This window comes from Ciconia boyciana, chromosome 5 (assembly GCF_034638445.1).
Source record: "Ciconia boyciana chromosome 5, ASM3463844v1, whole genome shotgun sequence".
NCBI classification, from domain to species: Eukaryota; Metazoa; Chordata; class Aves; order Ciconiiformes; family Ciconiidae; genus Ciconia; species Ciconia boyciana.
The window spans coordinates 42,307,658-42,328,530 of record NC_132938.1 but is presented as its reverse complement, the minus strand read 5'-3'; the positions used below and the strand labels follow the sequence as shown (position 1 = coordinate 42,328,530).

At 36.4% G+C, this 20,873-nt stretch overlaps 1 protein-coding gene across 1 annotated transcript in view; it reads left to right on the top strand.

Moving 5' to 3' along the window:
• GALNTL6 (polypeptide N-acetylgalactosaminyltransferase like 6) overlaps positions 1–20,873 on the top strand; it is a 489,200-nt gene that overhangs the window by 211,458 nt on the left and 256,869 nt on the right. Inside the window, exon 5 of the mRNA XM_072862275.1 lies at positions 11,036–11,202. Within this exon, the coding sequence (XP_072718376.1) occupies positions 11,036–11,202 (167 nt within the window). The remainder of the gene's footprint in view (positions 1–11,035; positions 11,203–20,873) is intronic.

Here is a 20,873-nt window from a genome sequence, read left to right as displayed (position 1 = left end):
GTATGTGTATATATTGTATAAATTGGGCTGCTTGCTGGTATTTTGGAATTCATAGGTAATAAGGTGCAAGGTTTAAGCTGAAATACAGTACTAAGGTGCCTGCTGATGTAAGCTTGCTTGTGAGGGATTTTGAGATGGTATAAAATTACCATATGCATTCATTTTTTTTTTTCCCAAACCTAGATTTAATACCTATGGGTAAGTAGGTAAATTTCCTAAAGCATGTTCAAGAGTGATTTTTTTTTTAATTTATTTTTTTAATTTTTGTTAGATCTTTCCATGAGTAATGATGGTTTTATAGCTCACTATCTTGTAAAACAAAGCTTTGCAAACATAAACATGCTTTGTGTCATAAGGCTTGTCTGCTTCTTATGCTCTTCCCTTAGCTAGAGTAACCTTTCGGTTTGAAGGTTGAAGTGAGGCAAACTCACTGACTTCAGTTTCTTCAAAGACATGCAGTGTTGCTGGAGAGATTGTCCATGACAGATCAAAATGACGCAATTTGACATAAAGTAACAAGCACCTAAATCAGCTCTATCAGCTCGTTTGTTAGTGCATTTAATAGCAATAATACAAACTATTTCTACTGTACAATTTAATGTTTCTCTCTTTTTTCATGAAAATAGCAATAATGTTTTGGAGAAGGTTTATTTGTTCTAGTAGGGAAAAGTGTTGTGACATTTATTGAGGCCCATACCCAGTAATGCCTGCTTGCTTCCCAGCTGTGAGCCACTGTGAAAATAAAGATTACTTTCCCATCCATCAGCTCACACCCAAGCTAATTTTACAGCCTTGTCAAATGGCAGCAGAAATTACTAGTTATCACTACTTTATCAGGCTCGGTTGACAAGGCTAGATTGGAACAGAAACACGGTGTGACTGAAGCTTGTTGCTGTAAATTGAATGCTTTGACACGCTAAGACAATTACTATGTAAATCTTCACTGGAAAATGTTTTGTCCTGGTAGCTTTGTAGAGGGCTTGTCAGTAGCTGGGAGCCCAGTGGGTGCTGTGGTTCCTTTAATAAAGGGAAAGAAAAGGTCAGATCTGAAAAAGCAGCTCAGCTAAGAGAGCGTGTGCTGACAAAGCCAGTGCTAAAAAAAGGTTGGAAATCTCTTTCTGTTTTGCTCTACCTTCCTCTGGCACTTCCTGTAAGAGGAGAAAATTGGAGGTGGGCTACTTTTATGATCCCGTAACTGCTGTAGTAGACTGCTATCAGAAAGGGCGGTTTACAAAGTTGTTGATGTGTTCAGAAGGCACAGAACCGGGTAGGTGGCCAAGGCATTGCTATTGGCATTCCTTAATGTGCATAAAATATTGTTGCTGTTATATCCACAGGGTCAAACAACTTGCTGCTTTTATGAATCGTGTTTTGCTGTAAAGTGGCTGAAATAGTGTCAGCCCTGCTCTCCTTTCTCATCATTTTAGAAGCCCATTTTCTTTCATTTGGTCTTCTACAGAGGCAGTAGATTTCTGCATGTTTCTGTTAACAGAGAAGCTATAAAGATAGAGAATTTTGCAGTTCTGTGTCTTTTCTTAAGCTAGTATGATGTTTCAGGACTTTTTTTTTTTTTCCTACTTACAAACTCATCGGTGAATTAAACTGAACTATCCCTATACCTTAAAGTAAAAGGATGCTATTTCTTTATTTCTGCCCAGTAGAGCAGGCTAGCCTACAAATGAAATCATAATAGTCTTAGGACTCTCAGTAGTGAATAACAAAGAAGTGTAATTTTAACTCCTTTTCACTACCTCTCTTTTTAGGAGTGGTCCTCTTTTCAAGTTGTATTTTATTAGTGCCTGCTGCAAATAGCTTCCAGGTGTTCCTGTGACTTTTTTTTTTCTTCCTCAGGCAGGTTAGTATTTCAGGAATAGAGGAACCTCTTACTATCCTTTTAACCTTCTAAAAGTCTCCCTGCAACTTGGAAACTGACTCTAAAAGTGTTTTATTCAGAAACTTTGTTTTGATTCTTGTTTCAATCCAGCAGAAGAATTCTATCTCTCAAAGGAATAACTAAATCGGTATTAAGTGTTTTAAAGCGAGTTAAAGGGTGTGACAGTGTATTGTTTTTATGAATAAGCCTTGACCTCCTGGAGCCAAATGCCCAGCTATTATAACAAACTGTAGGAACAGCAAGTCAAATACAAAGCTGGTAGAAACTTCCACTTTGTCGGTTATGTGTATTTAATATTTTTCACTATACAAATTATTTACAAATAAATTCTACCTTACCTTTTGTAAAGAACTTTGATTTCATAGTAGCTGTCTTCTGGTGACTCTGTGGTAGGTATGTATAACAAACAGTAATGTGCAGCTTTCTGAGTTCAGTTTTTCAAAACTAATAAATGACATGCTTGAATCATACATATGATTGTTGTCCCAAATCTGGATTCTTTACCCGCTGTGCAAGAAGCCGAAAAACACACAGAGCCGAGATATTTGTTTATTTCATGTCTGCTGAGAGATGGCTGCCAGGTGGTAACTCCACAAATCTAGCACACCCTCCTTGCAAAGTTACAACACTTACATACTTTTACAAAACAAGGTAATGTTATACATTACATTCTGATTGGTTCATTGTGCTACATACTCATCTTAAAGTTGTATTACCTTTTTATTCAACTACGCGTGCTTGCTAACTGGGGGGGCAGCCAAACTTGGGTTTCGTTTCCCTAGGGGTGTGTATTTTAACATTATAATTGTATAAAGATGAGGATAGGTTACTTTCAGGTAGTTTGCTTCAGCAACTGGTGGGTTAGCAGATGATTCCCTTATCTTAGATTTACAAAGTTGTCTCTTCAGGGTCGCTATATTAACTTTTACTCACTCCACAGCAACCCTATCAGTTCCTTGCATTCTTTCTCAATCCTCCTTCGGTCATTTGTCATCACGATTAGTGCTTACTAATGGATCTAATAACGGAAGGGAGAAAGGAAGGAGATTGCTTGGCCAGCCATAGCAAAGATGTACTTACTGCTTTGAAAATTAATTTGGAAACAGCTCATGCCCTGGTAGAGAGGTCCTCTGTTTTTAAAAATCTCATCTGAAAGTCTCTAAGGGACAAATGTAATGATGCAGTGTTATTCTTTGATAAGAAATACCAGATATTAAGTTCTGAAATATCATGGAAAGAAAGACAAGATTGATCAAGGATAGCAATATTTGACAGTGTAATTCAAGGTTCATAATTTTTGATTCATTATAATAATCTTGAAAACGTCATTGTATCTGATGCATCAGCAAATTAATCATTTTGTGCCAATTTTTTCATACATACACAAGTGTTTGTGTTTATAAAATATTTTTCTGGCAAAGTCCAAATTGCTAATGTTATTTCATAATTCTGAGGATTTGTGCGAGGGAAATGCATAATGCCTCTTGCACGTTCTCCTCTTCTAAACTCCCTTTGTTCTGGATGCTAATGTAATATCATCAGTAAGAAAATATAGACGTGAGCTACTTACCTAGCAGGATGACAGTTGCTTATTGTGGTTATTTTCTTCCTAGGTATTTCTACCAAGATATTTGTATATCATTTTCAGACATAATACAGAAATTATTCTGAAAGTTAAGAGTTTATTAAATAATAAGTTTGCAGTAATCTATTGACATTTATGCTAAGACATTGTCATTCTTGTAACCTTAGCTACTGAACCTATTATTCGGCATTGTTCCATGAATAAGTGCTGGTGTGCTGCACTTAAATATATGATGTTTAAATGTAAGAAAATACACAACTTTAGGAAAGCATCTATAGTACTTTATTAAGGTCAATCTGTAGTATTCTATTAAGGTTAAGAAGAAAATGTTTATGCTGAGTAGGAGCACTTTTCTAATTTCTATCATCAGGTTCTTCTCCCTCTTGAATAGTATTCCTGCCATGACTCCTAGATATGTACGGTTGTTTCTTCATCCCCTTACCCCCCCCACTTGTTGATTCAGGCATTTGAATACTACACTTTTGAAATAAATGACCTTGCTTTCCAAGGTCTTAAAATAATCTCTTTTGATGGCAGCCACTTATTCATTTTGAAAAGTACAACCAAAAGACTAGTTATTATTTGACTGAATTCTGTCTGAAAAGTTCTGTATTTTTGAGTGTCTAGGGCAAGTGCATGGTTTAAAAATACAAAAATTTGAAATACACACTTTCTTTAAATTAAAAAAAAAAAAGTCCACCTAGAGAACACAATGGACTTCCACTTCTCAGTTTGCCTTTATAAAGGTACCAGAATGCAATAGGATTATACTGCAGAAGCAAATTATTTTGGTTTAATAGCTAACTTGCCATATGGATGAATGGTAAGCTAGGTTTTTCCTTGTTCTGTGTGATCATTTCTGACTGAGTGCAAGCACTTACTCTGTGCATATTTAGGGGTGGAGGAGATATCCTTAGGAGTAATTTGTGTATTAGTTATATCTTCAGACTTCTTAGGAGGAACAAGAATAGGCATATCAGTACAGCGTGCATGTCCGATACAAATACTCTTACAATTACATGGTAGCTAGAAACCATGTAACCAAGATCAAAACGTTGTCACTGTGGAAGCCAGTAGTGAGATGGAGTCCTTGCCACCAAGAAAGAAAGTATTGGGAAGAGGTTCTGTGAGATTAACTGAAGAAGATCAGTAGTATAGCCAGAATAGTGCTAATCACTGAAAGCCACTGTCTTTTAAAACTCTTAGAAGAAGAGTTGGCATGTTACGTGCATACGATGAGACTGTGTGGTGTAAGAACAAGAGAGATAACATTCACATATATTGCTGAATTCCAGTCCTGGCTGTGAAATGGGCAAGTTGCTTGAATTCACCACCCTAGTCTGTCAGTCTGTAAAGCTAGGAATAATCCCAAATCCACTGGAAAAGATTGGAGGCCTGAGTCTATTCAGTTAGGATGTGCCATAGGATGTGCAGGTGCCTGCTGTTCCACTGCACCAGGTGCTGATGATATAGCATGGCATATACGTAGAGATACAAGCATGTATGTGAGCTAAGATGACTGATCAGGATCTCTCAGAATACTTTGGGGAAGACATCATCAAACACTGAACAATTAAGCCTCCAGTTCTGTAAATGGTCACTTACCAACCATTGATGAGGAGGCTGCGTTAGTCATGTAACTGAAGAAAGGAAGCTGAGGAAGAGGTAGTGTGAGGTTTCTTAACTCTAGCAATTTAACTTATAGGGAGCTGTACCTCAAGTACAACGTGATGCATTTCTGAGCAAAGTGAATGAACGGTACCTCAAACATTAAACATTAAAAATTCTACTGAGCTATTTGGTTATCTGAGGAAACACAAGTATGGAGGTAAGGATGAAAGTGAGGAAAAATATAATGAAAACGGTGGAAGACTAGTCAAATAATGTGCTCTAAGCATCCCTAAATATTTATCCTCTTATCAGTATGGGCATGATGTTGAGTATACGTACACAGCCAGGACTGATTACTGAGAATACTTTCATGGAAATTATTGTGATCAAAGCTGGTGTACTAATTTCAGGTAGACTGATTTAGTTTTCCGCCCTCAATCCCATAGGCAAAATTATCAAATTTCATGTGAGGTTTTCTTCTGAGACTTTGTGTATGTTTATACTAACAGACATTTCATTCAAATGAGCTATTTTACAACATATACAGAACCAAGTTATCAGAGTCCAATGACCTCTCTTCATCTTCATTTACCATTCAAATCAATCTTGTTACTGCAAGATTCTCATGAATTATTTTGAAAGTTAATCCGGATGAAAATACCACTAGGGCAAAAACTCATCCTGATGGAAACAAACAAAAAATAGCAAATAATACCTTAGTATTAAAAATAATTTTGAAAGACATAGTAGTTGCACCCTTTTTTCAATTCCCCACTGATTTTTGTTTGTTTTTTGATTTCTTTTTTAATTCCTTAATCAGAATATGATGTGATACTAAAGCTCTACAGTAATACATTTGCCTTTATCAGTTGCACTATGATTTGATAATGAAAAGGATAGCATAAAGTAATGTTGATTGACGTTAACTATGTGACAAGCTTTTCTATGTTGAGTTAGATCTTAGAGCAAACCCTTACTTGACTGAAACTGGGTGAACTGCCTATCTGTCTGTCTTAAATCTACTAACTTTTTTTGCGTATTGATTTTAGGATTTATTTCCAGGCCTTTGTGGATTTCCCAGTATTCCAAGCTTTAATGAAAGTCAATGTGTTCTTTGGACACTTTATTCTGCCATTCAAACTACCTGAACACCACTTACTGTCCACACAGTGCCTACATTCATTTACAGTGTACAAGTTGCAGTGTCTTCAGGTGGAGGCTGACAATTGGATTTCATGTGTGCAAGTACTATCGTTTTCTAAATCGATACAAGTTTGACAAAATTTTTCACTGAAATTGTGAGGCTTTGGAAAAGAAAATTATTTTGCTCAGCAGTATTTGAAATATTTCTATAGGAAGTCAGTTCAGTTTCATTTAACATATATACCATAATTAAAAAAGTTTTACCTAATGAATATTAGTGCTCATTTAAACACTGTTAAAATTGGATGGTAATGGTAATCTTTTATACATAGCATTTTTCCTTTCTACAGTAAACCTTGCTTTATTTTTTATTTTAATAAATTTTGGTAAGATTGCATTCTTCAGGAAATATGAAAACCTCTTGAATTATAATTTCTCATTTCTTTGGAGAATCAAGAATCTCACTTTTAAAACATTGATTCTACAGGGTAGCTAAGCTATTAACCAAATTAATTTTAGAGAGTAGACATATTGAAATCAGGGTCTGTATTTTGCTTAAGAATGCTTAAAACACTGTTATCACGTTAGGATTATTTTGCTGAGAGCAAAAAGCATGTAGTCTTGAAAGTATGACTTTATGGTGCTGAAAAATAAAATAGTTATTTATTAAGAGGTATGTTAGAACCTTGGAACCAGCATAAATAATAAAGGAAGGTTAGTTTGAAGCTATGATCAAACTTTATGTCAGCACATCTCCAAATGCATTCTACAGAATTTTTGATAATGAACTAGTGTTGAAAGCACACTTCTAAACGTGTTTGATGCTGACGCAAAATTGTTGCAGTTAATGGTAAAAGTATCTTTCTGGTAGCTTGTCTGATAACTTTGCTGATGCTTCTGGGTTTTAAATGTCATTCTCATCAGTAAAATACAGATGAGTTGACATACATAGATTTATCTTATCTAATATTTCAAGATTTATGGATTTATGTCAGTTACTGTTGCATATAAAAATTATCTTTTCTGCTTAATACATTAATTGTACATCTACCTAGACTGATTTATTCTGTGTTGTAGGCACCATTAATAAATTTAAATATAGTAATAGTTTATGAGTACGGACTTCGCTCTGACCTAGTGATATGATAACTAGTTCTTTGTCCTAGGCAGAAAGACCTGATTGTTATTTCAAAGACTAGCAATGGCTTACAAGAAGCAATGTCTGTGCTTCCAAGTAGTCTTCTGGCAGTCAGGGTATTTGGCATCGCTTCTAAAATGCAGGATATAAAGAACCACACTGATGGACTTTGAACAAATGCTGCATGCATATATGATTATTCTCTTGGTAAATCCAATGTCTCAGCAGTGGATGTCTAACTGCATCTTTATGGCAATTCATGGGCCTTTCCTGAGCATTACAGATACCTATCAGATCTGTCCTGCAGCCCATCACAGCACAGAGCCAGCTGTACTCTGCTATAGATAATGCTGAATAGAACCTCAAATTAAATGGATTTCTGTGTTACGCCTTCTAAAACATAGTGGTGATCTGTTAGAGTTTGAGTCTCATGTCAGAGAGCAAGGCACTAAAAATGAGCAGAATTTAACTTGCTGAAGAAAGACAAGTAGGCCACCACTATGAAACCTAATAGACTGTCTTAACAATAGAAGATGATGAAATTTAAGGTTTCATTTCTATACATTTGAGAATATGACCAGCTTTTTTGAGAAAAGTAGGAAAAGGGCATTTTGGTGGTTTGTGGCTTTTACTAGAAATAAATTCACATATAGCCAGGTACCTGTGCAGTGACTACCAAAGTAAAAGGAAATATAAATGAGGATTAAATGTGTGGTGGTTTAACCCCAGCCAGCAACTAAGCACCACACAGCTGCTCACTCACTCGCCCCGGTGGGATGGGGGAGAGAATCAGAAGAGTAAAAGTGAGAAAACTCGTGGGTTGAGATAAGAACAGTTTAATAGGGAAAGCAAAAGCCACGCACGTAAGCAAAGCAAGGAATTCATTCACTACTTCCCATGGGCAGGCAGGTGTTCCGCCGTCTCCAGGAAAGCAAGGCTCCATCACGCTTAATGGTTACTTGGGAAGACAAACACCATCACTTCGAATGTCCCACCCCTTCCTTTTTCTTCCCCCAGTTTCTATACTGAGCATGATGGCATATGGTATGGAATAGCCCTTTGGCCAGTTTGGATCAGCTGTCCTGGCTGTGCCCCCTCTCAGCTTCTTGTGCACCTGGCAGAGCATGGGAAGCTGAAAAGTCCTTGACTTAGTATAAGCTCTACTTAGCAACAACTAAAACATCCCTGTTTTATCAACACTGCTTTCAGCACAAATCCAAAATGTAGCCCCATAATATCTAGTATAAAGAAAATTAACTCTATCCTAGCCAAAACCTGCACAAAAGGGCAAAGTGGAATGATGGAGAGACATTAAGAAAATGTTTTCCTCTTCTGTCTTCTAAGCATGGCTCTCTCTTAGGGTTAATAGAGCAATCTGTTCTATAGGAAGAATGAAACAGTTTAAAACTAGATCCATTGATGTTGCTTCTCCTTCTTATCGCTTAGAATATGCAATTACCCTGAAACCATTGATAAGAATATCCAAATCCAATGACTTTCCCCATCTGTATACACTTAAGGTTACAACATTGACCATGCAAATACACCAATTTCAGTACAACCTCTTTTAAAAATTATATTGTTATACAGGAGGGGTGACATTTTTGAAAAGAAACACCATTCTGATGTATTTGGGTGTTTTAGATACTATTTTTTTTCCCCCTCACACTTTAGAAGTTGTAGTCTGATGTGTGGGGTTCTTTTGCTTGTTTTTTGTGTGGTATTTTTGGGTTTTGTTTGTTGGCTTGGGGTTTTATGGAGATGGAGAACTTACTGGTTTTAAAATTATACTTACTGGGAGTTAAAAATGCTAAAGGAAAAATCTTCCTTTCAGGAATAGCACAAGAATTACATGCATGTATAGTAGTTGCATTTGTTGTAGTCCAAGAAGCATCACTGTTGGCAAACAGCTGGCAACAGCAGGTGGTGGGTTTGGTAGGTGATTTTCTTAATTTGCCAGCTGAAACAGCTATGTATTAATAATGGGCTTCCTTTGTCGTACTTCTTCCTACAGATAAGAAGACGAATTTTTACTTAATTCTATTGCTGCAGTGGATTTTTTTCCTCCCAAATTGTTAGAATATATGCTTAGCCTTTTCTGTCACTAGGTAATGAGCACTGTTTTCTCCAGAACTTCACATTCTTGAAATACAACTGTCCTTTTTCCAGTGTGCATATATGTTCTACCAGCAAGCTGCTTATTAAAAAGTTTCAGAAAGTATTATTTTTGCAAATGGCTTGTCATTAAATTCATTGTAGCCACGTTTTAGGAAGAAATGTCTGAATTACAAATTTAAATCTTATTTTTTAGGAAAACATCGAAAAACTTGATTGTTTATTCACAACTACATAACAGTTAATATTTTGCAAATACAACTGTAGTAGCTACGAGGTTTGGGGTTGGTTTTTTTTCGGAACATTTTTTCAGTGTGGTAGCTGTACAATAAATTGGTAAATATTGATTTCTAAGTGACATTTATAAAGTGGAAATGCAAACTAAGCTGCAAATATATGTAAATCAACACTATAACCTACAGCAGTATTTGATATGCATAGTTATTCTTTCTGAAAAGCAGCAAAGTTATCTGTACTTTTTTATACCTAGAAGTGGCAGGTCTAATTTTTTTTTCCTTTTTCTGTTGCTTTTGTTTGTTTATCGCAAGGCTGACATGTTTCTGCTTGTAGGGATACCTTTATCAGGGTGCAACTTTCTCCTGGGGAATAAGAAATAATTCAGTTACTTTGTCCCCAGAGCTGAAAATGCCATGCCATGTTAACAACAGAGTAATGTGTCCCTTTTCCCACTTTTTCAACAAAACATGAAAGATGAGATCCTATCAGTTTCAGTAACCTAAACATTATTCATGAAATATTCTCAGCTATTAGGAGAAGCTGAATTACAAGGCCATTATTTATTTTTAAAGAATGCTTTTTTGCTCAGATATGTAAACAAGTCAATATTAAAAATGGTCATGTTAAGCACTGATTTTACATAGATGCTGTTCAATTAAGATGCTGAAGGTGTGGTGCTTTCCTTTCAAAAATGAAAGGTTGTTTAAATTTTCTTGCTTGTATCAGTCTGCATCTTCAGAATCATGTGTTGTTTTATCTCTGTGTTTAATAGCAGCAATCATTTTGGATATCTAGATGTGAAGTTGGAGTAGTATTTGTGGATGCTGTTGTTTTGCATACTGTGAGCACATGTCAGCCAAGATAATACTGAATTGTTTTCTAGAGTTTGTCTCTTGGTGTAATAGACTGCTTTTACAAATTTTGTCTGCTGTGGACAAAAAAAGGATAATTTCAGATTTTCTTTTGCTTCACATTATGTTTCAGAATTCTTTCTGATAAGAGGATTTGTTTTCTGGAAATAATGTTGTAGAAGGTATGTCCTCTGTCATTTTGCAGGAAAAAGTTTCCAGTGAAGGAAAGAATCTAATTCCAGCCAGTGTACTTAAATGTTGTCATTGTTCAGATTTATTGTATGTTGTAAGCAATATAAATATTTTAAATGAACTAATTATTGTCACATGAAAGTACTGCTTGATTACACTGTTGGATTTTATGCCAGAAACCATGATGGTTGAATGGCCCAAATGGATGGCCGTATTTGCCAACTCAGACTTTTCAGTATGCTTACACAATTATTTTCTTCTCTCTCCAGCTGTAAGCACAAGGTGTACTTGGAAAAGCTACCCAATACTAGCATAATTATCCCATTTCATAACGAAGGCTGGACTTCACTCTTGCGAACAATACACAGTATTATCAACCGCACTCCAGACAGCCTGATAGCAGAAGTCATTCTTGTGGATGACTTCAGTGACAGAGGTAAGGCCCAACTGGTTTTGTTTTAACTTGAAATTTATAATGCAGCATGCTCCATATAGAAACTAAAGGGAAGCAAAAAGCGAGGAGATCGTACTGGCAGGACTGCTTACCTTGAAGTACTGTGTGATTGTTAGCTGGATTAAACATGTATAAGTGCCTTTTGTTTTACTTTGCGTGAACACTGACATTCTCTCAAGGGAAGAGACTGTGAACTGTTCATGGCCTGTATTAATAGAGTATTTTGAATATATTATTTCTGAAATGCTGCAGATTTTAGTGTTTCAACACCTTTCCTTAGGCTTCACTTTTACTCAGGAAACCTGTTAACTTTGACCGTTTTGGATGTAACTCATTAGATTGTAATCCTGGAATTTTATTGAGTCAGACAGCTTCATATACAGGTACAAAGTAGCCATACAGAGAAATGAGACTCTCTTGAATAGAATGTGGAAAAAACTGCTTTAGAATAGTCAATCAAAGTTTACATAATCTGTGTATAGTAAAATTAAGAAAACTGCAATCACTTAATGACCTTTGCCATCATTACTGCTTGAATGCAACACAAGAAATGAATGCTCTGAAGTTCCTTAAATGAAATTTAACAATTTCTTAGATAAAATTCATCCATAACAATGATATGGAACTGGGAAATAGTTTTTCTTTCAAATTTCTGTACATCTTTTAGGACTTCAAGAGTGAAGAGCTTTGGCATTTTTTTAGCATTTGGGGGTTTTTTGGTTGTTTCTGTTGAAACATCAGTTGCTAGTGTGTACGCGAGCCTTATTCCTAGTAGACTGATAGACAGCGAAAGAGGGAATTGTGCTCTTTCCTAATATTTTAGGTAAAACCTTTGTCTCGGCTAGGAACTTACAGGAGTGGATTTCTGACCTACAATTGTGAGAAGCCCCTGGGTGAATGAGAGGAATATTAGTAGAGCGCTGCAGTGGAATAATTTCTGTAAGATTTTTTTAAACTTGATATTTCAGGGGTTAGAAAGATTAGTGCTGCACACATCTATCTTACCCTCACATATCTGCTGGTTTAGTTGCAATATGTCCTTTGATGAACTGCTTCTCTATCTGTAATGTAATTTAAGTGAAATTGTAAAGTGAGTGCACTTCTGGCTATTCTATATTTATAGAATCTAGACCATGGATGAAAGTTTTCAAAACAAGAAGTATAAAGTAGCACAACATTTTTCTGCAGGCTAAAAATTTCCTAGTAGTAAACAACTTACAGGGAAGTCTGTAAGTTGGTTTTATGAGGTGTCTGACAAGTAAAAATGCTTCTTATACTGAGAGAGCAGCTATTGAGGCTATGCTTGCTCAATATGGTGATACGGTAGCATTTTTTTTTTTCTGAAGATCATATTGTTGATATACTTTTAAATGTGTTAATGTTTTAGAAAGCTTATCTACTTCCCAGTTATTAGAAAAAGAATTAATGCCAGTAAACAGGGAATATTGTAACTTCTGTTGCTCTTTCTGGCCTGCCCTAACTTAGGTTCTGCTGCTGGCTGAAAGTACTTTGGGAGTAAATATTACCTGCAATATTAATTCCTGTAACACCATTAAAATCTCCCAAATCTTGTTAATTTCCAGTTATATAAACCTAACTAACTTTTCAGTGGAAGAGTTTTCAGCTGGAAGAAGTGGTTCATATAGCATGGAAATGCTTAACATAAGTGTCTGGTTTGAAAACCTGAAAGAAACCTATTAAGAAGACTTTTATGGAGCTGGGCTTAGAACTGTTGTACCATTAGGACAATTTATCTGTTTTTTGGTATTATTAAAATAAAGATTAGAAATGCATTTTTGAATGGTTGCCAGTTTTGAACTCGAGTATATTTGGTAGCATATTTGGTACTGTATGTTTTGAAAAGAGCAAACATACAAGAAAAATGTGCTGGCAAGAAAAATCTCTACTCTGAATTCAGTAACATTGAATTTCAAGTCAGGTGAATCATTTTGGCGCATCTGAAGCGGGTTTAATTCTTGTATTTGTGAGCCTCTCAACTGTACTTAACTGAGGCTATATCATGTTTTCTTGTACTCTTTTCTTCTCTTTTGTGAAGTGGCCACGTGTAATACAGTTGGGTTATTTTATGTTGAAAAAATGCTGACTGATATCTATGCCCCTTCCCTCCCAGTTCATAAAATAATCTTTTAAAAAAGTGATTGAATAGATGCCATGTTTACTGTTATTAGTCCTTCACCCTTTAGTTGCTTTTTCCTAGACTGATGAGAGTAGGAAAGCAGTGTGAAAGACATTGAAGACAGATTAGGTCAAAAATTAAATATAAGTGTGTTCAGTTGTCAAAACTGATAGAATCATTGCAAGCAAAGTTTACTGCAATGTTGAAGCAGTATAATGATTAGTGATAAATCTGTATGCCTTTTTCTCATTGTATAATTTCTCCAGGAAGCCTCATATGTCAAATAGCTGACAAATTACTTTCTTTTGTGAAATCAGTTACATACTATTTAAGTGATATTGTGTATGCTGTACTTGTTTCACAACTTTGTGTTATAGTGTTTTCTGGTAGGAACCTAAGCATCGTTTGTAGATAGTTGAAAGTGAGAATGGGATATTTCAATAGCACTGTTATTCTAAAAGTAGTGATTAAATGACAATGTTTTTCTCTAGGGTGTTCTACTAATCAAACTTTTCCTTTTTACAAGTCTAAGAAGTTGTTACGAAAAGCCAGTACTTGTTAGAAATAGAGTAGATGAGAAAAAGTAGAAGCTTGAAAGTGATGTAAAAGATGGATAAAAATGCTGGAGCTTTTTTGTTTTCTTAACTAATGCAAATATAAAAACTGAAATGCACATAAAGAACTTTTGATAACGGATGATGAAAATGTTTTAGCGCACAGCCAGGTACCCAGCAGTTTGCTGGTTTGTCTGTGGAATTACTTGTGTGCCTTCATTTTATTCATATTCACTTCTTTGGCTTTTGTGATCAAAACCAAAAACTTTAGATAGTTCATGCATAATATTCACCATAAATTATGACATTTAGATGTTATAAAAGTAAAAGGACAGCTGCACCTTTTAAAATATCAGTGTAATGCAGACAAGAGACTTGGTATTAAGAGACAGGTAAGCAAATGTTATGAAATCTAGAAGTGCAATATTTGGCTATGGACAAATTTAATTTAAAAAACTACATGAATATAAAAAGTCATCTGTGACAGTCAGAAGGAAATGTTGATTTAAGTATAGGTACCCAAAGTTGCAAACTATCTTTATTCATATAATTTATAGAGAGTTTATATAGTTAAAAATGGGAAGGAATGGGAGGGCGAAAATTGATTGAATTAGTGGAACACTTTGTTTCAACAAAAGTAACATTTTTGATTTACGCTGTAAACACAAATGGTCAAATGGTGGTGTATGTACTGGCAAGGTGACAGGGAACTGAATCTAGAGTTTACGGGAGTTTTACCACACATAAAAGAAATACGTTGTCACTTAACAAGCTCTATAAAAGAGAGGCAAGTATTAGACTTCTACTTAGTTTGCCTTAGAAAGCTATTATTGATAAGCAAACTGGCTATGCTGTGTGCTGGCAGACACTTAAATTTAAGAATGTTTTCCTCTTCCCAACTGATTTAGCAGTCAGTTCTTCACTGGCAACTTCCACTGAATAACTCAGTTCTAGGTCCAAGTACCATAGATTTTTCACAAAAGTTTAATGATACACATACCTTTGCATACTAAGGTATGCAGAATATTTCTGACTTTGTGATGTGTTTTTGGTTGCAATTACAATTCCTGATTGATGCAAGCCCTGTATTCCAAACTGTGTGTAAATTAAAGACCTACCAGTTTCACTCAGTGTCATCTGCCATGGAAAATGACAACCTCTATGTTGGCGGTACCAACATATCTCTGTGTCAGGTAGCTCTGCAGTGGTTTTGTGTGCACCTCGGGTATTGTGAGCCTGGTTTCTGGGAAAATGAGCCTTGTGGAAAGTGGCTTTTTTTTCTGTGAGGGTTTTTTTTATGTGAGGAGGTTTTGAAATGGAGGGGGGGGTTGGTTTGTAGGTTTATTTCTGGGGATGGGGTGTTTATTGTTGTCATAGCTTGCTCTGAAGTTATGGTCTGTTGGCAGACAGATCTCTGAAAACATGACAAGAAGCAGAATGTGGGCAACAGTTTTGGAGGAAAGGGCAAAATGAAAAAGGAAGCAAGTTTTCATTGGTTCTGTTATGCAACAGCTTGCATTTACAAAGGAATACTAAAAATTCTAATTAATGTTTTAAGACTTTGGAGCAACATAGATTGGCATAACTAATTAGTTAAACAATTCATGTAGGTCACCAACACATGATAGGTTTGTACATCAACCTTTATTCCTTTTGTATTTTAATGATTTTATTAGCATAGTCAGGCCTGTGAACTGCTAATAACACAGCATGTGCCCATGCATGTAAAATTGACTTACCAAGCATTTTTACTTTACCCCGTAGTTCTCTAACTGGTATAGCAGCTGCTATTAAAAAAAACAAAACAAAAAAAAAAAACAAAACAAAAAAAAACCCAACAATGCCACAGCCAACAATGAATTTATTAGCAGTAACAATTATCAGACAGTTTTTTAGTTGGCAAAAAATCGATCAGATTTGCCAAGGAAAAGAAAAATGGAAAACTTAGCAGCCAACAGCTTCTTGCAGGACAGAACTAGTTTCTGTCACTGGCAATGAACTGGTGTTTTGGTGGAAGATGACAAACTGGGAAATTTTCATTCATGTTGATGAGCCAGTCCCTTCTCATTTTGTCACTTGTTATGTTCTCCTACCCCTGTCCTCTTGCTTAGCTATGTTTTCTGCACCACTCATTTGATTTTCAGAGTATCGTGCTGTCCCATATGAGGTACCATATGCTTTGCACCAGATCTCTGTTCTGTGAATAGTCCAGATTAATAACGTGCAGGTCAGTCTGCAAAACCAACCTGTCACTACTTGATCAGGGCTCGATTTAGTTGGTCAGTGAAATTCAATAGCAGTCACGCACTTTGTTTTATGTGAACATGGAGGAAGATCTGATCTATGGCCCAATTATCCTAATAGCCTGCCAAACCCTTTTTGGCCATGTAGAGGTTGTCTGATTTTATTTCATTTTTACTTTTTAAATTTTTAATTTAAATTTAATTTTTGACCTGTAGTTCTGTAAATTATATTGGTGATATCATACAATAACGGTAGGGTAAGGGAGTTTGTGCTAAAAGCAATGTATTTCTTGAGTGGGAAGTACTCTCACCAGATTGCCCAACTTCCCACTCAAGAAATATGTGCTGTTTGTTGCATGAAGATGAAATTCCCTGTATTTTACTTGCAGACAGCTAGTTTATGTAACATGTCACTTGTGATTCCAATTTATGGATGCTTGGCTTCAGATCATGGCTAGATATAACTTTTCTGATTAAATGAAAGTGAAGGTTATATTGTATGAATGAGTATCTTGTCATAGGAAACCTCTGCTATAGACTGCAATTCTCTGATATGGTGAAAACTCACTTCTTCAAATATTGCCATTGTTGTCAAAACAGACAACATCTAAAAAAGAAAATTGGAAGAGGACATTGTAATGTTGTGAAAGTCAACCTCTACCAAAGAAAATGCTTTTAAGTCTGTCCCTTTCCTTAAGTTTAGGAGCCTGTTTTTCAAGATGGTATAGAATTGCTCAATGACTTTTCTTTTAAGCTGAGCTCTTTAAAGTTACACAAGTGATTTGTTTTTCTTAAATATCAATAATTCTCCACCTTTGTATATCAGAGGCTATACTTTTGAACTTGGATGTCTGCCCATCTCTAAAAACTAAACAGCCTTCTCCTCAAAGAAAAGTATGCTTGTGGGAATTGCGGCGGCACCAAACAGAATGCTTCCAACAACATCCATGCTGAATGCATCCAAAGGAGTACATAGACACAGCTCATTAGCACTCTTCCGAGAGACACAGTAGGTGAAGGAATGGGACATTATTAATTATTAATGGGAAGGTGTCTGGGATTTCCTCCTGGTGCTGTGTATGGCCAAACTGGCTTCAGCCAGGAAATGTGCTGTGATGTGCCTTTCTTTTGAATAGAAAGGATATAACTAAAAAGCGTTTGGTCGGAACAGAAGTCAGAACCTGGACAAGACATATTGGAAGTGGGAGGGGAGCCCTAGCTGCCATCCATAGTATGTGTGGAGGCAGCAGTGGTGGTGAATGGAGGGGCTGAGGACAGTGATTGCTCTTGATGGCAAGCTAACAGCTGTCTAACTGTCTATGGCTTCTCAGAAAGCTGAGAAACAAGCTTTTATAAATACAGAAAAGTAATTCTGTGCAAGTAATTTTATGGCAATATTTTGTGACAAATCAGTGGGTTTGTATTTGATGGTGGGGGTTTTTGTTTTGGTTGTTTTGTTGTTGTTTTCCATGCTGTGATGATATGGGACATTGAGCATATTGAGCATTGCTTATGTGATTAGAATACCCCTTTGTGTCAGAACGTGGGAGGAGAAAGGCAGAAGCAGGAGCATCCCTGCTTCTACAGGTATTACCATCCTAAAAATGGGAGTTCCAGGTGAAGTTATAAGTGCCTAACTGCTGCTGAGTAAGGTTAATGAACTGGGGAGAAATGCTATGCTTATGGGACGACTGCTTTTGGAACTGATGCTCGCTTAACCGTCTCTCTGGCATTATGTCGTGCAGCATAAATATCTATCATAGGAGAGCTGTGCTGATGCAACTTTCTGCTACCTACATAAGATATCCCATGGTTAGAAGTTTATACAATAGGAAAAACTTCAGAAATCACCTGCTGTATAGTAGGATAGATTGAACAAGTGTTGAGAGTTAAAAAGGAATGGGATAAAGGTGCACAGAAATCAGTTGCCTTGACTGAGCACTAAACTGAAGTAAGTCAGTTGAAAAATTAAGGCTAATTCTGTTTTAGCTTTATGGATGAAAACAATTTGTTAGTTCTGTAGTATGTGTACATCAATATTTACAGCAGTGCACTTAAGTCAAGCTGACTTCAATATACAACAGTCCTCTGGAGAACACTAGTCATTTGGTACAGGCTAGAGAGATCCGCTTCATTTTGAAACAGCTGAGAATGAAAATAAAACTAAGCAGTGAACACTGAATTTGAAGCACACCTACTCTAATAGAAGGCATGAGGAGTTGCATTATCTTTTTCATCACTATATTTTGTGTATCACATTGGCAAGAACTTTGAGAGACTGCCAATGTCATACTTGGAACCAAGATCTGAGTGCAGTGTTATAACTTTCTCAAACAAACTGCTGGGTATTGTTAATAAAAAGAAACATCAGGTAATAAGAAAATAAATGCTAATAAAAGTCCTTGGATAAGGCTTGGTACTTGGTTTAGTTCTAAAATATTTGAAATGGTCACCTTTTTTTTTTTTTTTTTTTTTTACTAAGGACAAACTGAGTGTGTGGAACTGCAATGAAAACAGTGATTAAACAAGCATATGCTTTTGCAAATGGAATTTTATTAGTCCTCCTCCCCCCCCCCCCCTGTTTACCCAAAATAGAGCTCTGCCAGAGAAGATTCTGGTGAAAGGCATTGTTATATCAGTAAGGAGTGGTTCACTGAAGTAAGTTTCCAATTGGCCAAAAGTGCTAGGCCAGATCTTGCCATCTTCTAAAGTAACTGGAGACTGGGGAACCTGGAAGTGGCTTGCAAGGAGCGATCTGTGCCTGTGAAGTAAAACGGGCCTTCTCTGAAGGATGAAGTGTACAGACTCGTCTTGCCACAGAAGAGCACTCTCAGTGTTTACCATTCTTGTCTCCTTGAAGTATCTGTCCTTGTGGTCTACCATGGACAGATGGGAGACTACAGAGAACAAAAGTCAATACTGCATCTGTTAGACCTGCCCAGTTTTTACCTCTTAACCTGGGAAGGATTAATGAGCTGTTAGTAATAAGGCTGCTCAGTGACCCTATCAATTACAGTATGATTCTTGCACTAGACATGATACCTAGAAGGAGGACTTGCAAGTGAATCGGTGTCATCCAAAAGTCATCCCAAATCTAGATGCTGGCACCCTAGGTATCTGAAAGCTGTAAACTTGAGAGAGCTAACATTGCGATCTTGAAAACTCTTGTCAAGTTAAGTGTGCTCTCATTAACCACAGTGTTGGCAGGTATTTGCAATAGTAGACCTAACTTACACAGACGTTATGTGTAAGAAAGTAAGTGTGAATCCACATACCTAATAGGTTTATAGCTGAATAGTTATACCTGAGACACATAGCCTTACCAGCTGGGAAACCTATTGCTGCAGTCAAGTAATTGTACAAAGGTAAAGATAGATGTTTTCTATTCCCTAAAGAATTTGCAGTGGCTTTACCCCTGCTTAATGTAACATCATGGAACCCAGAGTGATCCCAGCAACTTCAGCTGCATTATTCATATCACTAATAGTGTAAGCAAACCTTTACAGGAGCAGAGTTTAATGCAGCAAAATTTTGAAGTAATGTTGACCTTATCATTAGCATATTACTGCTTCACGTGCACTACATCAGAAAAATTATGAGACTGACCCTCATAGAGGGTTAAAAATTAAGTCCTTTTATCCAAAGTTGATAAAACAATACATCACTATGTTTAAAAGGAGATTTAAAAAAAAAAAAAGGCCAAATAAAAAACGAAACAAATTCAATTTAAAGATGTCTATATTGACTAGAGATCTAACTAAACACAGGATTTACATTTTTATACTTGGGTTATCGAGCTATAAAATGCCTCTTTCATTTCCTCTATAATGCACTCAGATGTTATTTGAATTTTATTGAACTGGGACTTGCTTTTGGTCAAAATAAAGTAGTGTCAGTGTAACACATACAGTTTAAAAGATATCCGAGCATGAGTTGGAATAAACTGATTTGAATCTATACCAACTTTTCTGTTCTTCACTGTCCATTCTCAATTTTAATTATTTAATATTATGAGTTCTGTTATGGGTTTTCATTCTGAAATTACAGAGTACAGGCTTTTGCCTTCAGCTCCTTGATGTACCTTGCAATAGCAGTTTCATTACTGAAGGCATTCTGACTTGTCAGAATGGCTTTACCAATGGGAAAAGAAAGGGTTGCTCTGAGGTTGAGGAGAGTTCAGCTCAGAAGAATAACGGTCATCTTGAAGGCATCTGCAGCCCATCTCAAAATACTTTTCATTTGCTGGAGCAAAAGAATATTGTCATGTTGTGAGAAAGGGAGAGGTGGGAAGAACTTCAAATAATTGAAATAGTACGCTTCACCTAGTCGGAATTGATTGGGAATGTGACTGCTGTGGGAGAAAGTTAGGAGTACCCCCACATCCCAATGCTGCCTGCACTCATACAACTCAGCTGTAAAAATGAAAACCCGGCTCATGCAATATTAATATGAAAACAAATTTTTACTTTTCACGTAATTCCTTGAATTGGTCATAATAGAGAAGCAATTTCACTTTTGAGTACTTGTGGAGTCAGAATACGAAGGTTGTGTTTCCACAAGCTCTGTATTGGTCAGTCTTTCTTGGCTTGCTCATCCTATGAAATGTTTGCTGGGTGTGCATCACGCTGATGGCTGTAGGCTGCCTCCCTTTCTCATGTGAACGTGCGAACAATTTTAAAGGTAGAAACAAGGTGGTAGCAATGGGCAGCCTGTGCTTAG